General features: G+C 51.7%; 1 protein-coding gene across 1 annotated transcript; it reads left to right on the top strand.

The window, feature by feature from the left end:
• Positions 1 to 1,788: 1,788 nt before the first annotated feature.
• Actr1b (actin related protein 1B) lies at positions 1,789 to 14,031 on the top strand. Its single transcript, XM_075980436.1, has 11 exons — positions 1,789 to 2,003; positions 3,748 to 3,812; positions 5,073 to 5,148; positions 9,515 to 9,640; positions 9,905 to 10,029; positions 10,189 to 10,405; positions 10,509 to 10,601; positions 10,703 to 10,877; positions 11,465 to 11,526; positions 11,725 to 11,765; positions 11,906 to 14,031. The coding sequence occupies exons 1-11, from the start codon at positions 1,956 to 1,958 to the stop codon at positions 12,006 to 12,008; spliced, it is 1,131 nt and encodes a 376-aa protein (XP_075836551.1). The 5' UTR covers positions 1,789 to 1,955; the 3' UTR covers positions 12,009 to 14,031.
• Positions 14,032 to 14,940: the final 909 nt, after the last annotated feature.

Genomic DNA, 14,940 nt, shown 5'->3' on the forward strand with positions numbered 1-14,940 from the left:
GCCCCCAGCTGCAGCCTTTGATCCCCGCCCCCACTCATTTCTACAGCTTTCTTCTATTTTCCCTATCTGAAGCACATCTATCCTTCCTGTTTTAATCACACTGTGAACCCCAAGATTGCATTGATTACTAGAGGAATGTTCCTCTTGCTCTGGTCAATGTAGACTTCATCCCATGTGCCTCTCTTTCTATCTCACTCCATCCCTTCCCCAAGCCAAGCTCTAAGGAAATATTCTCGGTTACGTCTCCACACACAACCTACATGGGTACATTATGGACAATCTTTTGCCAGTTGAATTGAAGGAAAGTGGAGGAATTCTATGGCAGACACAAAGTAACAAAGCTGGAGTGACGAAGTAGAGCAAGACTGTATGTGTGGCTCAGTGGCAGAGAACTTGCCGGGCTGCAGGTTCCATGTTCAGCAGCCAAAGGGAAGGAGAAGGAACAGGGGGCAGGAGGAGGAAGCCTCCACTACCCGAACCATTCTGTATCTCTTTTAAAGAAATTTAATTTGTGGGTCATAATCTTCAGACAAGAAAACTCAAAATCCAGGTAACTTCATCAGTGAACTCTATCAACACAAGAGAGAAGGTCTCTCAAGATGATCTTCTAAGATGTTGTCCCAGCAACAAAACACTGATGCCACAAATATATGTTATTGACTGATGGTTTAATGAAACAGAACGTCCATAGAAAATATCGATTCTTAACAAAAGCACCAGCCGGGCTGTGGTGGGGCACGCCTTTAATCCCAGCACTCGGGAGGCAGAGGCAGGCAGATCTCTGAGTTGGAGGCCAGCCTGCTCTACAAGAGCTAGTTGCAGGACAGGAACCAAAGCTACAGAGAAACTCTATCTCGAAAAAGCAAAAAACAAAAAAACAAAGGCACCAAGGCAATTCAGTGATTATTATATCTATTATAAGTTAATATATGTAATATAAATATGTTAGTATGCTATAAATTACATAGAATTTTTTTGGAGACAAGATCTCACCATTTAGCCCCTACTGACTGTGGGGCCAGCCATGAAAGCTAAGTCTGGGCAGGTCATCCAAAGGAAGTTCTTTACTCCGGCCATCGATGAATTTAACTGGAGTCTGGGGTCTCAATAGTTTACTATGGGACAATGCCTGGCAGGCCGAGATTGCCCGACCCCCACCCAAGAGCAGAACATTCAAAGGAAATGCCTGGCATTCCAAGAGCTGTAGCTAGGATCACCTGCCAGCGCACCTGACCAGGACACCCCTAGACAAATCTCAGAGACCGCTCACCACCCACCTTTACTACTATAAAAAACCCAATCGGGGCTCTCCAGATAGTCCAAATACGTTGGACATGTGGAGAGACCGAGTTTGCAAACTTGGTTAAAATAAAGGCTCTTTGCTTTTACATCTGGGACTCGGTCTCCTTTGTTGGCTCTTGTGGGGACCCACGGATTTGGGCATAACAAAAACCCTATCTCTAAAAATCAAAAAAATGAGTAAATCTAATTTGACTCTACCGTTGAAATATTAAGGCTGTCTTCCTACGAGGAGTGCTCACAGATGTTGCATTGAAGATGTGTTTCCAGTAAGTGACACTTTCCAATCGCAAAGGACCCACTATCTTCTATTCAATTCCTGCGTCCCCTTTAAGCACCCAGCCATGACATCATCGCACAGACGCCGCGCAGCCTACCTTAGCAACGCCCGGCTGTCCTTCCGGGCAGCTTCAATTGGCTAACCAGCTCCAAGAGTCCCCGCCCCCGTCCCTCAGCAGTCCGCCCCGGCGCTCGCCGTCAATCAGGCCAATTACCCGCTGTGATTGGCCGCAGAGCTGGGTTCGCGTAGGCAGTGCACTGGGGGAGGGGCGCGGCGCCCCGTCTAGAGTCGCGGCCGTCCTGGTCCTCCCGCTCGCCTTGTAGCCCGCCGGTCCTCCTGCAGCCCGCCTGCTGGGCAGGGCCGGCTCGGCCCGGCCATGGAGTCCTACGACATCATCGCCAACCAGCCCGTGGTCATCGACAATGTGAGTCGGGACAGCGGGGTTGGGGGAGGGCTGTATCCCGCCCAGGGGTCGCACGCGGCGCCGCGCACTGGCCCGCGCTGGTGGGACCAGTGCCCACTCGCTGCCTCCGCGGGGCCAGGTGTGGGCCTCGGGACCCCTTCCCTAGGAGCCCAGGATGTGCAGGACAGCAGGACCTAGCCAGGTGGTCCTTGGTGCTCTAGGCCAGCAGACGCATCTGTCATGGATGGAAGCTCTGGGCAAGTTTAGACCTCCGGCCCTTTGCTTGTTGGTCAGCCTGATGTAGGTCGGCTGACATTTGACCTTTGCACACTCCTGGCCTCGTCTTTTGGAGGGCCTGGTGATCTTTACAACACTTCCCAAGAGGCTGCACCCAGAGGCAAACACTGCACGTTGATGTCTACCAGCCAAGTACCCACCACCACTTGGCGTCCTCTTTGCCGCTTTAACCCCCCTCTCTTTAAATTATCCTTTTGGAGAGTGCAGGACCTCTTTTCCCGGGACAGAGCAGCAGCAGTTGGGGCTAGGTTGTTTGCAAGCCTGAAAGGAAAGAGGTCCTGCTTCCCGAGGCTTTGTCTTCCAGCACCTGGGTTCTGCTTGCCTTCAGATGCCCTGGGAGATGTCTTGCCTTAGAGCCTTTGCCGTGGCCGGGGTTTTCTTTGGCTATGCCTAGATGATATCTCTGGCGTGCAGGCCTTGGAGTTTTTGACAGTGACACACTTCTGCTCTTTCTGGGAGCTGACTCCTTCCCACGTGACCCCCCTGATGGAGTCCCTTTGTGGCTGCCTTTTTTTGGAGCACCCATGTGGACTCCCTTAAATCAAACAGGATGTTTATCATTGGAGGCTAGTCCTGGGCTCGAGGATGTGCTTATCCGACCAGTGCTCTGGCAAGCTACAGTGCGCATCAGGCTACTTCCCTTCTTGGTGGCCAACAAGCTATGAGCTCAGGGGCACCCGCTTGCCCCTCTCCTATGCTTGGAGGCCCTCTCCTATGACTTGGACATGTTTTGTTGCTGCTCTGCACCCCCAAAGGGTTGTGATGGAGATTGGTGGGCAAAAGGTATGAGAAAGTGATTCCTTTACTGAGCAGAGGACTTGCCAGGTTCTTGTTGACATCCTAGGTCCAGCTTCCAGGCTGGAGCAGGAGCAGGGCCAGTCTCCTCCTCTTACTCCCCAGGGAAGGTACCTGAGAAAGGTACCAATCTTTCCACACCCCAAGTGGTCTCCCGGGTGGACCCAGTATGTGGTCTATTTCTGCCGGTGAAGGAAGGGACTCTTGCATAGGAGGACACTGAGGGGTAGCATCCAGCTATCTTTGGAGTGTAGCTGTGTGCCTCCTCCCACAGGAACTAGCCATAGCTTTCACCGAGGAGGAGGTGTGTGATGGCTTCTCTCTCCTCGCCCTACTGGTGCGGGTGATTATTGGTAACAGGGATCACCTGCACACTGTAGAACACTGACAGCAACCCTGACCTCCACCCAGTAGATGCCCTTAACAGCCCCTCTTGTCGCCCGCCCCCACCCCTTGAGTTTCCAGACCCAGCCCAATAGAAATCTCCAGGGCCAGAGATGCAGCGTTACCCCCAGTTTTGAGCCGCTAGTGTTTGTGAATAATCTTGTCCTCCAGGTGGGGTCTCTGGCTTCCTTGCTGCCCAACCTTGGTGGGGCTGCCAGAGCTCTCCACATGGGGACACTGACTGCGTCCGGAGTTGACGGCAGAAGCTAAACATTGCTTTTCCTTGCAGGGTTCAGGGGTGATCAAGGCTGGTTTTGCAGGAGACCAGATTCCTAAGTACTGTTTCCCAAACTAGTAAGTGTTGCTGGGGCAGCAGCCTCCCCCACCTCCTGTGTTTGCTTTTGGGAAGAACACGGACCCTGTGGTTACTGCGCTCTTCTTTGAGGGCCACTCCCCATCCACCTGGAAGAGGAAGCAGAAGAGGGGTCAGCCTGAGCTCTGGGAGAGTTAAGGGCTGAATTTCCTCTTCAGAGCTTCTTACCTTTGTTTCTGGCTGAGCCAAAGAGGAGGAGAAGCAGCCAGCATGGCCCTGGGGATGGGGTGTGGCAATGGCTGTGGCAGAAATAAAAGGAACCTCTCTCCAGGGAAAGAGCTAAGCTCCCACAGAGAATTGTGGGGGGAGGGTACCCCTGCCTCCCTGGAAAGGTTTCTCTGATTATTGTGGGGTTTGGGTGCTTGAACCCCTTGCCTCCTGAAATCTAAGTGTACATTCTAAGCTGTACCTGCAGCTCCCAGAAATGTTGATCAGGGCTCGTTTTTGTTTAGCATCTAGGAAATGTTCCTATGTAGCCCACTCCACACGCCCCAGGTAGTGCTAATGGTGGCGGGAATACCTGCCTAGGTGGTATCATCCTAGGGATCCTGGTGAGCCTGGGAACCTGCCCAATGGAAAAGTTCTCTCTGGGGTCTCTCAGAGCTTAAAGGATTTGTCAGTGGCCAGATCAGAACTAGACCCTGAAGTCCCCTGGACTGGGGACAAGGCCAGCCTGGGCGCACTGAGGGTGGACCGAAGGGCTTCAGCCTTCCATCCAGAACTCTGACTGGGTGGGTGTCAGGGAATGCTGTTGGTGGTACGTGGGGAATGTGGGTCACGATTTGGAATGGCGGCTCATCAGATGCACGCTTCCAAGAACTCATCTCTATTCTGGAAGCTGTGGCTGTAGGGAGGGACAGTGGCCACTGTGAGAAGGATGTACAAGGAAGCCACTACACAGCTGTCCTCCGTCCAACAGCAGACAAGAGGCTAGGCTGAGACAGTGGCTATAGAAGGCTCATCCCTTGCTAGAGCTAGGCCATGAAGGGTCGTATTGTTCACACTCAGCGCTTCCTGGAGAGAGACCCGTTCCTTCAGACTCCACACTGTTTGTGCTGCTAAGACCCATGCTGCTGGCCCACTTTCCCTAAGTCTAGGCTCTGACCTTTGCCCTTCGCCCACTTCCCAGTGCTCAGACTGGCCACTCTCTAGAGCTTTGCAGCTGGGCTGGGCTGCGGTTTTCCTGGACACAGGTTCAGCCGTGCACCTGCCCAGCTCACTGACCTTCTGTGTCCTTGCAGTGTCGGAAGGCCCAAGCACATGCGGGTTATGGCTGGAGCCCTGGAGGGAGACCTCTTCATTGGACCAAAAGCAGAGGTAACTGGCCCTCCATTGAGTTCCTCAGTCACGGGATTGCTGGCTGGTGGTCAGAGCAACCTGTTCTAGGGTTTCTGCACCTTTTTTGACCCCTCTCGGTTGTTCGGTGCTGTGTGTGTGGCAAGGCAGTCCTCCTTCTGTGATACGCAAACAAAATGACCCGAGGAATCGGCTTGGACCCCCTGTCCTCTTTCAGATGCTGTGTGGAAACTATGGGAGAAGGAATTAAGGTCACAAGCCTGCGAGCACAGCACTTGGGAGGGGTGGACGTAGGAGGATCGGAAGTTCAAAGTCATCTTCAGCTACCCCCAAAAATGACTGAGAATTAGAAGCATCTAGAGTTGATGGCCCTGCTGTAAGGAGGGCTGGGGCCATTTCTCATTCTGGCTAGGCTGGCGTACCTGGGGGACCACACAGCTAAATCAGACTCTGAGGGAGCCAACATAGAGTGTGAGAGAAGAGCCAGCCCAGTGTGGGCAGGAGCCAGGTAGGTTCCTGGGCACAGTCCCAGGCCTGAAGAGGGCGGGGAGAGCTGAATAGAAGGGCAGACGAGAGGGATTTCTGAGGGCAGATGGAGGAGGCTATCCTGTGGAGGACAGGTGAGGACTGCTTGGAGAGCTGGGCCAAGAGGCCAGCGCCCTGGCCGTATTCTGGAAGAACGGTGGACTCAGGCAGCCCAGGAGGGGCTGTGCTGACAGGAACGCTGGCTGGAGCTATGGATGGAGACACTGGAGAGTTTGGGCAGTGAGTGAGGAAGCACATTTGTGGGGTAAAAGGAGGGATTGTGGGATGGGGCACATTTCCAGAATTCTCTCCCCGAGTAGACGACAGAAACAGTGGCTCTTTATAAGGCCCCAGTGAGAAACCAGACTAGGATTCTACCGAAGTTCACCCTAGGGAACCAGAGACTTTGTTGATGGGGTGTGAGTGAGAGGCTAGTGTGGGAGCGAGGGACACCCACAGCCATCTTCATTCTTCAAAGCCTTCCCCAGCCTGCATACGCTAGCTCCTCTCAAGGCCTGAGACCATGTGCAGTTAAGGACAGAACTGCCTAGGAATGGCAGGGAGGTACAGGAGGGAGAAATCTCGGGTGAGGGTCCAGTGACCCTCTCAGCCTCTCTGAGGGAACCTCAGGTCTGCTCAAAAGGTTTCTTGCAAGCAGGGACAGCTGATTTGATGAAAATGGCTCCTCTTTGCTTGGAGTTGTTTACTGTGTTCTGTGGCACTCTCCTTTCCGTCAGCCCTTAGACTCTCACACACACACTCACACTCACTCACTCCCTTCAGCAATGTTCTCCACTGGATTTTACCAAGTTCTGCTACTGAAGCATGCAGTGACTTCAACCAACAGGGTCCTACCATCTAGTTTTGGTGTACAAACAACAGCATGGCAGTAGACTTTATTGTTAGGGGGGCTTAGAGGGTCTCCTTTGTCAACCCACCCCTAACACTGGGATTCTCGGTTAATCTCAAGTCCTCAGAGGTCTGTTTCACACTCTCACAAGGTATCCTGCGTTCATCCTTTAACTTTTACATGTAAGAGTTGTTGGCAGAATTCTCTTGATTACCTTTGTGGGTGTCTTAGGGTTTCTGTTGCTGTGATGAAACATCACAACCAAAAAGCAAGTTGGGAGGAAATGGTTTATTCGGCTTACACTTCCATATCACTGGCTGTTCATCCTCAGAAGTCAGGACAGGAACCTGGAGACAGGAGCTGATGCAGAGGCCATGGAGGGATGCTGCTTACTGGCTTGCTCCCCTTGGCTTACTCAGCCTGCTTTCTTATTATAGAATCCAGGACCACCAGCTCAGGAATTGCACCACCCACAATGGGCTGGGCAAAATATCTTGCCGCTGGATTTTCTGGAGGTATTTGCTTAATTGAGGTCCTTCCTCTCAGATAACTCTAGCTTGTATCAAGTTGATATCAGACCAGCCAGCACAGTGGGTATCATCCATGCTTCACCCAACCATGAAGCCTCCAGGAATTTCATGGTTGTGTCTGGCTTTGCACCCTTTGTGACCTGATTTCCTTCCCATCCTTGCTCCTTTAGGTGTACTGTTAAGTCTTTGAGATGGGTTTCCAAACCCGCAGAGCACTCAGGTTAGCATTATGTCGTCAATATGATGAAACCTTTTTACCAAGGATGCTCTGGGTGACAAAGCAAGGCCGTAGGTCACCATTCCGTGACAGATAGTAGGGTTGTAACCTGAAGTACTCTGAAAGCCCATTCCAGGAAGGATCTGTTCAGATTCCAAGAGATCCTGAAGAAAAACATCAGTGAAGTCCAGTATAACAACAAAAGATTCCGCCCCTTTGTATCGGTTATATGACTTCCTCATCTGGAGGCACTTTCGTGGGTCCTTGATACATTTTCCTATGCTCTTTATTTTAAAGACTTTCTATTTTAATTTTATGTGCATTGATTGGTGTTTTGTTGGCACGTACGTCTGTGTAAGGGGGTCAGCTCCCCTGGAACTGGAGCTACAGATGGTTTTAAGCTGCCATATGAATGCTGGAATTGAACCCAGGTCTTCTGAAAGAATAGTCAATGCTCTTAACCAGTGAGCCATCTCTCCGGCCCCAACATTTTCCTAGTCTTGATGAGCTCCAGTAGGGCTCAAGTAGCTCAAGCTGATCAGATCTAGGGCCAAGGGGGACAGTATCTTATACCTGCTCACCTCGCAGTCAGATGCACCTTCTTGGCTTGAGGCTGGTGCATTCTTGGTTGCCGTCCTGGTACCACTCCAGCCAGTAAGTACCTCTCCATTTGCCGTACCTGGCTACTAAAAGAATTTGAGTTTGGGTGATTAATTTGTACTCCCCTCCCCCAAGAGAAGATATACAGAGCATATTCAAGGGAGGAAGCTAGCCATGTGTCCCCTGTATGGCAGTTCCTCCTTCACACAAGCAATTTCCCCCCAGGCTTCAGTTGCACATCCTGTTACCCAGGATGGGCATTGCAGGGATACTCCAACACACCACGTGGGAAAACAGATACCCCACCTTCCATGTGGCTTTAACTGCCTGTCTCATCATCTGGACTGAGAGCAGTGCTGTTGGCTTTTCCCAAACTCATCTTTGTAGTTGGTTGATTTCTTTTTTCCTCTTTTGTTCTTTGGGGGGCCCGCCACCCAGATTCAAAATAAATACACACGGAGGCTTATTCTTATTTATAAACGTTTGGCCTTAGCTTGGCTTGTCTCTAGCCAGCTTCCCTTAAATTATCCCATCTACCTTTTTGCTTGTGGGCTTTTTCCTTTTCTTCTGTATATCTTGCTTTCACTCTAACTCCATGGCTGGCCCCTAGTGTCCTCCTCTCCTTGTTCTCTTGCTCCTTGGTCTTTTTTTCTCTTGTTTTCTCCTATTCTTTTTCCTGCCTTGCTATTGGCCATTCATCTCTTTATCAGACCTATCGGGTGTTTTAAGCAGGCAAAGTAACACAGCTTAAACAAATGCAACATGAAAGAATGCGACACACCTCTGCATCACTAAAACAAATGTTCCACAACAGAAACAAATGTAAGACATCTTAAAGTAATATTCTGCAACACATCCTTGCTTTTGTTATATCCTGCCGACTACCAGACATGGTAAAAATTCCTTCCTAAGGAGACATCTTTAACCTCCTTCTAAGGTTTCTTCCATAAACCAAAATACAAGATCCATCAGTGTTTACTCTGGAAAAACTGATTTCTTTTTGGGGGTAGTGTGGGGTCGAGACAGGGTTTCACTGTGTAGCTCTGGAGCCTGTCCTGGACCTTGCTCTGTAGACTAGGCTGGCCTTGAACTCACAGAGGTCTGCCATCCACTGCCTCCCCAATGCTGGGATTAAAGGCGTGTTCCAAAACCACTCAGCTGGGAAAACTGATATTTATTGAGCTTACTTATAGAGTATGGATGAGAAGCTACTTAGAGGAGGACAAGGAACCCCAAAGCACCTGAAAAGTTTTCACCCATCATGCTGGGTTCTCCCTTCAGTTAGCCTTCCCCAGCTTATGTAGATCCTCGGGCTACATACAGTTAATACAGAGTGCATATAAATGACTGGGCACGATTTGGGGTGAGGGTCCAGTCACCCTACCCTCTGAGGCACCCACAGTCATCAGGCCTGCTTTTTGATGGTTTCTTGCCAGCAGGCACAGCTGACTTGATGAAAATAGCTACCATTTGCCCAGAAGACTGTATTCAATGAGGCATGTTGCCATCTTCTCTGGCCCTTAGCCATTTGAGGCCAGCTGAGCTCTGGGAGCTTGCATGCAGAGCAGGGAGATACCCAGCAGGCAGAGGCAGAGGGCGACTTCAGTGTGCAGCAGCTGGTCCACGAAGGCCAGGTGCTATGTCCGGCTTTCTCCTGTCCTCCAGGAGCACCGGGGGCTGCTGACCATCCGCTACCCCATGGAGCACGGCGTGGTGCGAGACTGGAATGACATGGAGCGCATCTGGCAGTACGTCTACTCCAAGGACCAGCTACAGACCTTCTCCGAGGAGGTGTGGCAGCCACCCTTCCCTCCACATGCCCGGCTTTCCTGAATGTCCTTGCCCGCTCCCTGTCTGCGCGTTGATAGGACCTTTCCTGCTCTTTCTGTGTGTTTATGTGCACAACAAGTGATAGCCAGGCAGAGTTCTGCAGGGCCTGGTCTTTGGAGCTGGTTCAGGATGGAGTCCTCAGGCTGTTACAGTGGTGCTTCTAGCTTAGGAAAGCTCAGTGCCTGGCTTCTCTTTGTGTGTGTGTGACTCTCTCGTCTCTCACAGCATCCTGTTCTTCTCACGGAGGCCCCGCTGAACCCCAGTAAGAACCGGGAGAAGGCGGCAGAGGTGTTCTTTGAGACCTTCAATGTTCCTGCACTGTTTATCTCCATGCAGGCCGTGCTCAGCCTGTGAGTGCCCTACACCCTGATGTCCCTGGAGGCACAGCCTCCTGATCCCCTCCATTCCTGTTTCTTGGGTAGTATAAATAACGTCCCAGGGTCCCTGGCGGGGTCGAGGAGGTCTTCTCACCTCGGTGGCTGAAGTAAAGGATGCTGACCTGGTGGCAGGTACGCGACGGGACGCACAACAGGCGTGGTTTTAGACTCGGGGGACGGGGTCACTCACGCTGTCCCGATCTATGAGGGCTTTGCCATGCCACACTCCATCATGCGGGTAGACATCGCGGGCCGTGACGTCTCTCGATATTTGAGGCTGCTGCTGCGCAAGGAAGGGGCTGACTTCCACACCTCGGCTGAGTTTGAGGTGGTCCGGACCATCAAAGAGGTGATGAAGGGCATGGGGATGTGGGCATGGCTGGGGTTGGGGAGGCCAATACAGGAGAGCAAGCGCTGGCTGCAAGTGTCCCTGCTACAATCTGCCCATACAGCGAGCCTGCTACCTGTCCATCAACCCACAGAAGGACGAGGCTCTTGAGACTGAGAAGGTGCAGTACACTCTTCCAGACGGCAGCACACTTGATGTAAGTGGCCAGGCCTGGTTCCAGTGTGGTAGCTCATGCTAACCGGGAGGGAAAGGGCTGGCTCCTCTGGAGAACCTGTGCTTCACTCTTCTTCTCCACAGGTGGGGCCTGCGCGCTTCCGAGCCCCCGAGCTGCTCTTCCAGCCAGACCTGGTGGGGGATGAGAGTGAGGGGCTCCACGAAGTCCTGGCCTTTGCCATCCACAAGTCTGACATGGATCTTCGCCGAACACTGTTCTCCAATATTGTGCTCTCGGGGGGCTCAACACTCTTTAAAGGTACTGTTGGAGAGATGGCAGCCAGGGTAAAGGCCCAGGGCAGCCAACACCTCAGACCTCTCGCTCTCTGGGGCCAGCAGTGTGCCATTCCCATCACCTCTTTGGCAGCACTCAGTGAACTGGGTTTTGTGGTAGGAGAGATGTTTTTAATGTGTTGGTTTTTTTAAAGACTCAATTTAAGATTAAATTATGCCAGGCCTGGGGGCACACACCTATCACTTCAGTACTCAGGAGACTCAGGCAAGAGGATCATAAGTCAGAGTCAAGCCTGGATTACACAGGATGAGACACTCTTTTAAAAAAAAAAAAAGAAGAAGAAAAGAAACCAAAATAACAACCAAGCACTAAAATGAAGTTTTCCTTAGCATGGTGCATTTGTAGCGGGCACTCAGTTGAGGAGTCTTCAGGGAGGACACAGGGTCAGGTGGCACTGCATGGCTTAGGTTGCATCTCATGTCAGTCTCTCAGACGCTGTACGCGCCCACAGCCAGGATACAGGAAGAGGGACGGCAGCAGCTAGTGGTCTAAAGGCCACCATAGCAAGGAGGTTGGCTGTGGTCCAGGCTTGGCCCTATTTGTATCCACAGGCTTTGGAGACAGGTTACTAAGTGAAGTGAAGAAGCTCGCCCCAAAGGATGTTAAAATCAAGGTGAGACTAGAAACTCTGGGGAGAGGGTGCTGGGTGGCGCTGGCCTTCAGGGATATGGGAACCCCACTGCGCCTGCGCCCACACCTGTGTTTGCCATTCTCCACCCTGCCCTACCATGCATGCTCTCGCCACCTTGGGTTTGAGGGTGGTGGCTGTGTTTGGGGACAGGTGGTTACGCAGTCATTTGCTCCCTCCTAGATCTCAGCTCCTCAGGAACGGCTGTACTCCACATGGATCGGGTGAGATGGTGCTCAAGCAGAAGGGCTTAGGGATAGACTCCTCCAGGGGTTCACACAGGCTGGGAAAATGGATGAAGTAAAAGGATGGCGGTTGGCCCAGCCCACAGGTACCAAAGAATATTGTCTCTCCATCCTTACAGCGGCTCCATCCTCGCCTCCCTGGACACCTTTAAGAAGATGTGGGTATCCAAAAAGGAATATGAAGAAGATGGCTCCCGTGCGATTCATCGCAAAACCTTCTAATGCCCAAGGAGAGTGGACATATTGGGAGAGAGGGAGGGAAGGGGAGCCAGAGCCCTTGACCCCTTTTGGTCTGGGTTCATGTTGTAGGCCTAGGGTCCCCTGCATGCCCTCCCCCGGGAGCAGGTGGCGCAGTTCTGCTCGCCTGTAGCCCTCCCTGCCCCTGTGCTCAACATACACACACAGACACAGTGACGATTAGCTGCATGGATGGAAGTCCCAAGCTGGAGCATAGGAATCGAAGAATCCAACACTGAGTTGGTGTGGACGACCCTCTCAGCAAGGCCACTTGGGCCTGTGGTTCCTTGCTCCGTGCTTGAAGCTCCGAGACCAGACACTCATGCTCCTTTGTTCTGACAGCTCCCACTGGGGCGAGAGTCCCTCCGTCATTGGAGTGGGCTGAGGGAGCAGCCAGGAGCTCCCACTGGGGTGGTGAGGCACACTGGTGTGTTTCATGCCAATTTCCTCGTCCTGGCTGACAGGGCTGCCTGGACCCTTGCACACCTGGTTTTGCTGGGCAAATGTCCTAGACAGGACTAAGGAACAGTTCTCCATTCCCAGTGAGGGAATGTGGCCAAGGGTCAGAGCATCAGAGCCATGGGCAGCCACAGCTTGTGGTCTGCCCCTCCCCCTTTCAAAGCACTACATTGATTTGCTGCCCTTCCCCCCTTTCCCTCGGCACCCTGGACAGTAAGGGATTGTGGTCTTGATTTGCTGAGGGGAAGCCAATCAGGAGTCAGACCCAAAGAGTAGGCATGTCCTCACCTCCCTCAAGAAAGGCCAGGGCCCCACCTCCCTCTCCAGAGCTGAACAATAATTTAACACAGTTGCCTGAAAAATAATTCTTTTTATAAATCATTATAGTAATAATTATGGCTAAAGCCCAATGTGTGGCTCTGATTCTTGTGGCTTTCTGTGCTCTCGTTTGCTCAACTCATCCCAGAGGGAACTCAGCATGACACTGGCATAGTTCAGGAGCCCGAAGCCTTCAGTGGTTGGCAGGGCAACGGGGACAAGCGAGGCCAGCCTCATTACCCACTTGCCGTGACCTGCTAGGGGAGGCAGAGCCCGGCTGCCTTCCCTGCATGTTCCTAGACAGGGCTGCCATGTGTGCCCCACATCTAACACAGGCCTGCAGAGGCACGCAGGTGCTGGCAGTGGTGCAGACTTACCAGCCTAGGGCAGGATGAGAAGGGCAGCCTAGGAGTGGACCGGAGTTCACAGGAGGAAGCAGAACAACCAGGAAGTCCTGCTAGCAGTGAGAGCTCAACCAGTAGAGAAGTCTGCTTTTAGTACCTATTGCACCACATGGCTCTGAGCTGATGGAGAACAAAAGGGCTTTGCCCCAAATAGCATTGAACTCAGAGGAGAAAGACACCAGCCATTCTGGAACAGTGTTGGGCTGACAGTGCTGGGGTTGAGCCAACAGGTGGGATATGCTGGCTTGTAAGAACCTGGGTCGGTGGTTAGGGAGAGGCCTTTGACAGTTGGCAGGGGAAGGTAAATTGGTCTGTGGCACAGTAACATAAACCGAAGAGGTCAGTTAGGCTAGCTAGCATGTCGAGGGTCTGGAGAAGATGGTTTAGGTGTGTGACAGTTTTTACTATGGAAGGATAGCGACCAGAGCCAAGTGCTGAAAGCTATAAGCCACAGTACTGATCAGGTATCTGTGCGGTCACGTGGTCAAGCATAGCGTCAAAGTTTACACAGAAACCTTTGCTAAGGGACCCTGCAAGCCGGCCCTTGTGCAGGGTTCTGCTGGCGGCACTGGCTCCCAGCCGCCTGTGTCTGGAACCTTACTGCTGAGTTCCTCCCTCTCACATGCACCCCACCTTGTCCGTCAAGTCTGTGTCTCCTGCAGCCCCTTTGCTACCCGTCCTTTCCCATTAGGGCTACCCCAGCCTAGCTCATGACCCTGCTCCACTCTGCCCACCCAGTGTGTTTGCTCTCATAATCTACTGTGCGGGTAACACCTCAAATCTGTAACGAGTTATAAGCCATACAATAAAATATTCATGAGTCTTTACTGATACGAGTAAATACAGCCATGGGGGAGGAAGAAACAGCACCTCTCCGTTCAGTGGAATTCCAGTTAACATAGAATTCCACTTCTGGGAAAACAGCAGCTGGTGTGATGCCGGCAGAATACACTTGAGGTCTGTTCCATTCCTACCTGTGTCCCGTTTTGCTTGCTAGCTCTGCTCCTGTTCTCTCCCCAGGAACCACACGTCCAAGTCACATTTTTTTAAAACAAAGGCCTCCATAGCCCCCATAGCCCTCAGGGAGCGTCTGTAATGGAAAAGAGCTACAGCCAAGGGAGGAAGCAGCTAGACTAAGCTTGTGTTTTACTGAGTTACAGGTATGAACTCCTGGTTGTATTCTACTAATGCTGAAACACTCATCTGTGTACAGGCAAGCCAGGTTAGAATATATACATGGTTTCCTACCTCTGCTTGGAGGGTCTAGAATTAAGACCATGAGCATTGCATCCAGGTGTGTCCTTCAGTTCCATAAAGGGAAGCTCAAGGTACACCTATGTCTTGTGACACTAGAAAGTAAGAACTCAAGTGACTTATCTAAGCAACGTGTGGGCCAAGTTGAAGCAGCCCCCAATGCTCCAATCTTTAATGTATTATAAACCAATAAAATATTGGATTCCTTAGTGATATGTGACTAAGGGCTGGGAGAAGGCGCAGTTGATAAAGTACTTGCTGTGCACTTGAAGGCCTGAGTTCATGTGTAGGATACCTCCTCTCAAGTTGTTGTCTGTGCGGTCCCAAAACAATGACAATGCAGGCTATTGCTCACTTTTGGCTGTCCCCAGTACTTGATGGTTAGGTCTTACTGCTGAAGATACTCACACATTGGTCAAAGGACATGTAAAAATCAAACTGTAACTGACCAGAAGTTTCCTGGCTAACTGTCTGCACTGGAA

This window comes from Microtus pennsylvanicus, chromosome 7 (assembly GCF_037038515.1).
Source record: "Microtus pennsylvanicus isolate mMicPen1 chromosome 7, mMicPen1.hap1, whole genome shotgun sequence".
NCBI classification, from domain to species: Eukaryota; Metazoa; Chordata; class Mammalia; order Rodentia; family Cricetidae; genus Microtus; species Microtus pennsylvanicus.

Bases quoted from the DNA above. Each gene is read 5' to 3' on its own strand.
- Actr1b (XM_075980436.1), top strand. From the start codon at position 1,956: ATGGAGTCCTACGACATCATCGCCAACCAGCCCGTGGTCATCGACAAT. The intron at 10,878-11,464 runs GTACTGTTGGAG...TTGTATCCACAG, and splicing joins GGGCTCAACACTCTTTAAAG to GCTTTGGAGACAGGTTACTA. The intron at 11,766-11,905 runs GTGAGATGGTGC...CCATCCTTACAG, and splicing joins CTGTACTCCACATGGATCGG to CGGCTCCATCCTCGCCTCCC.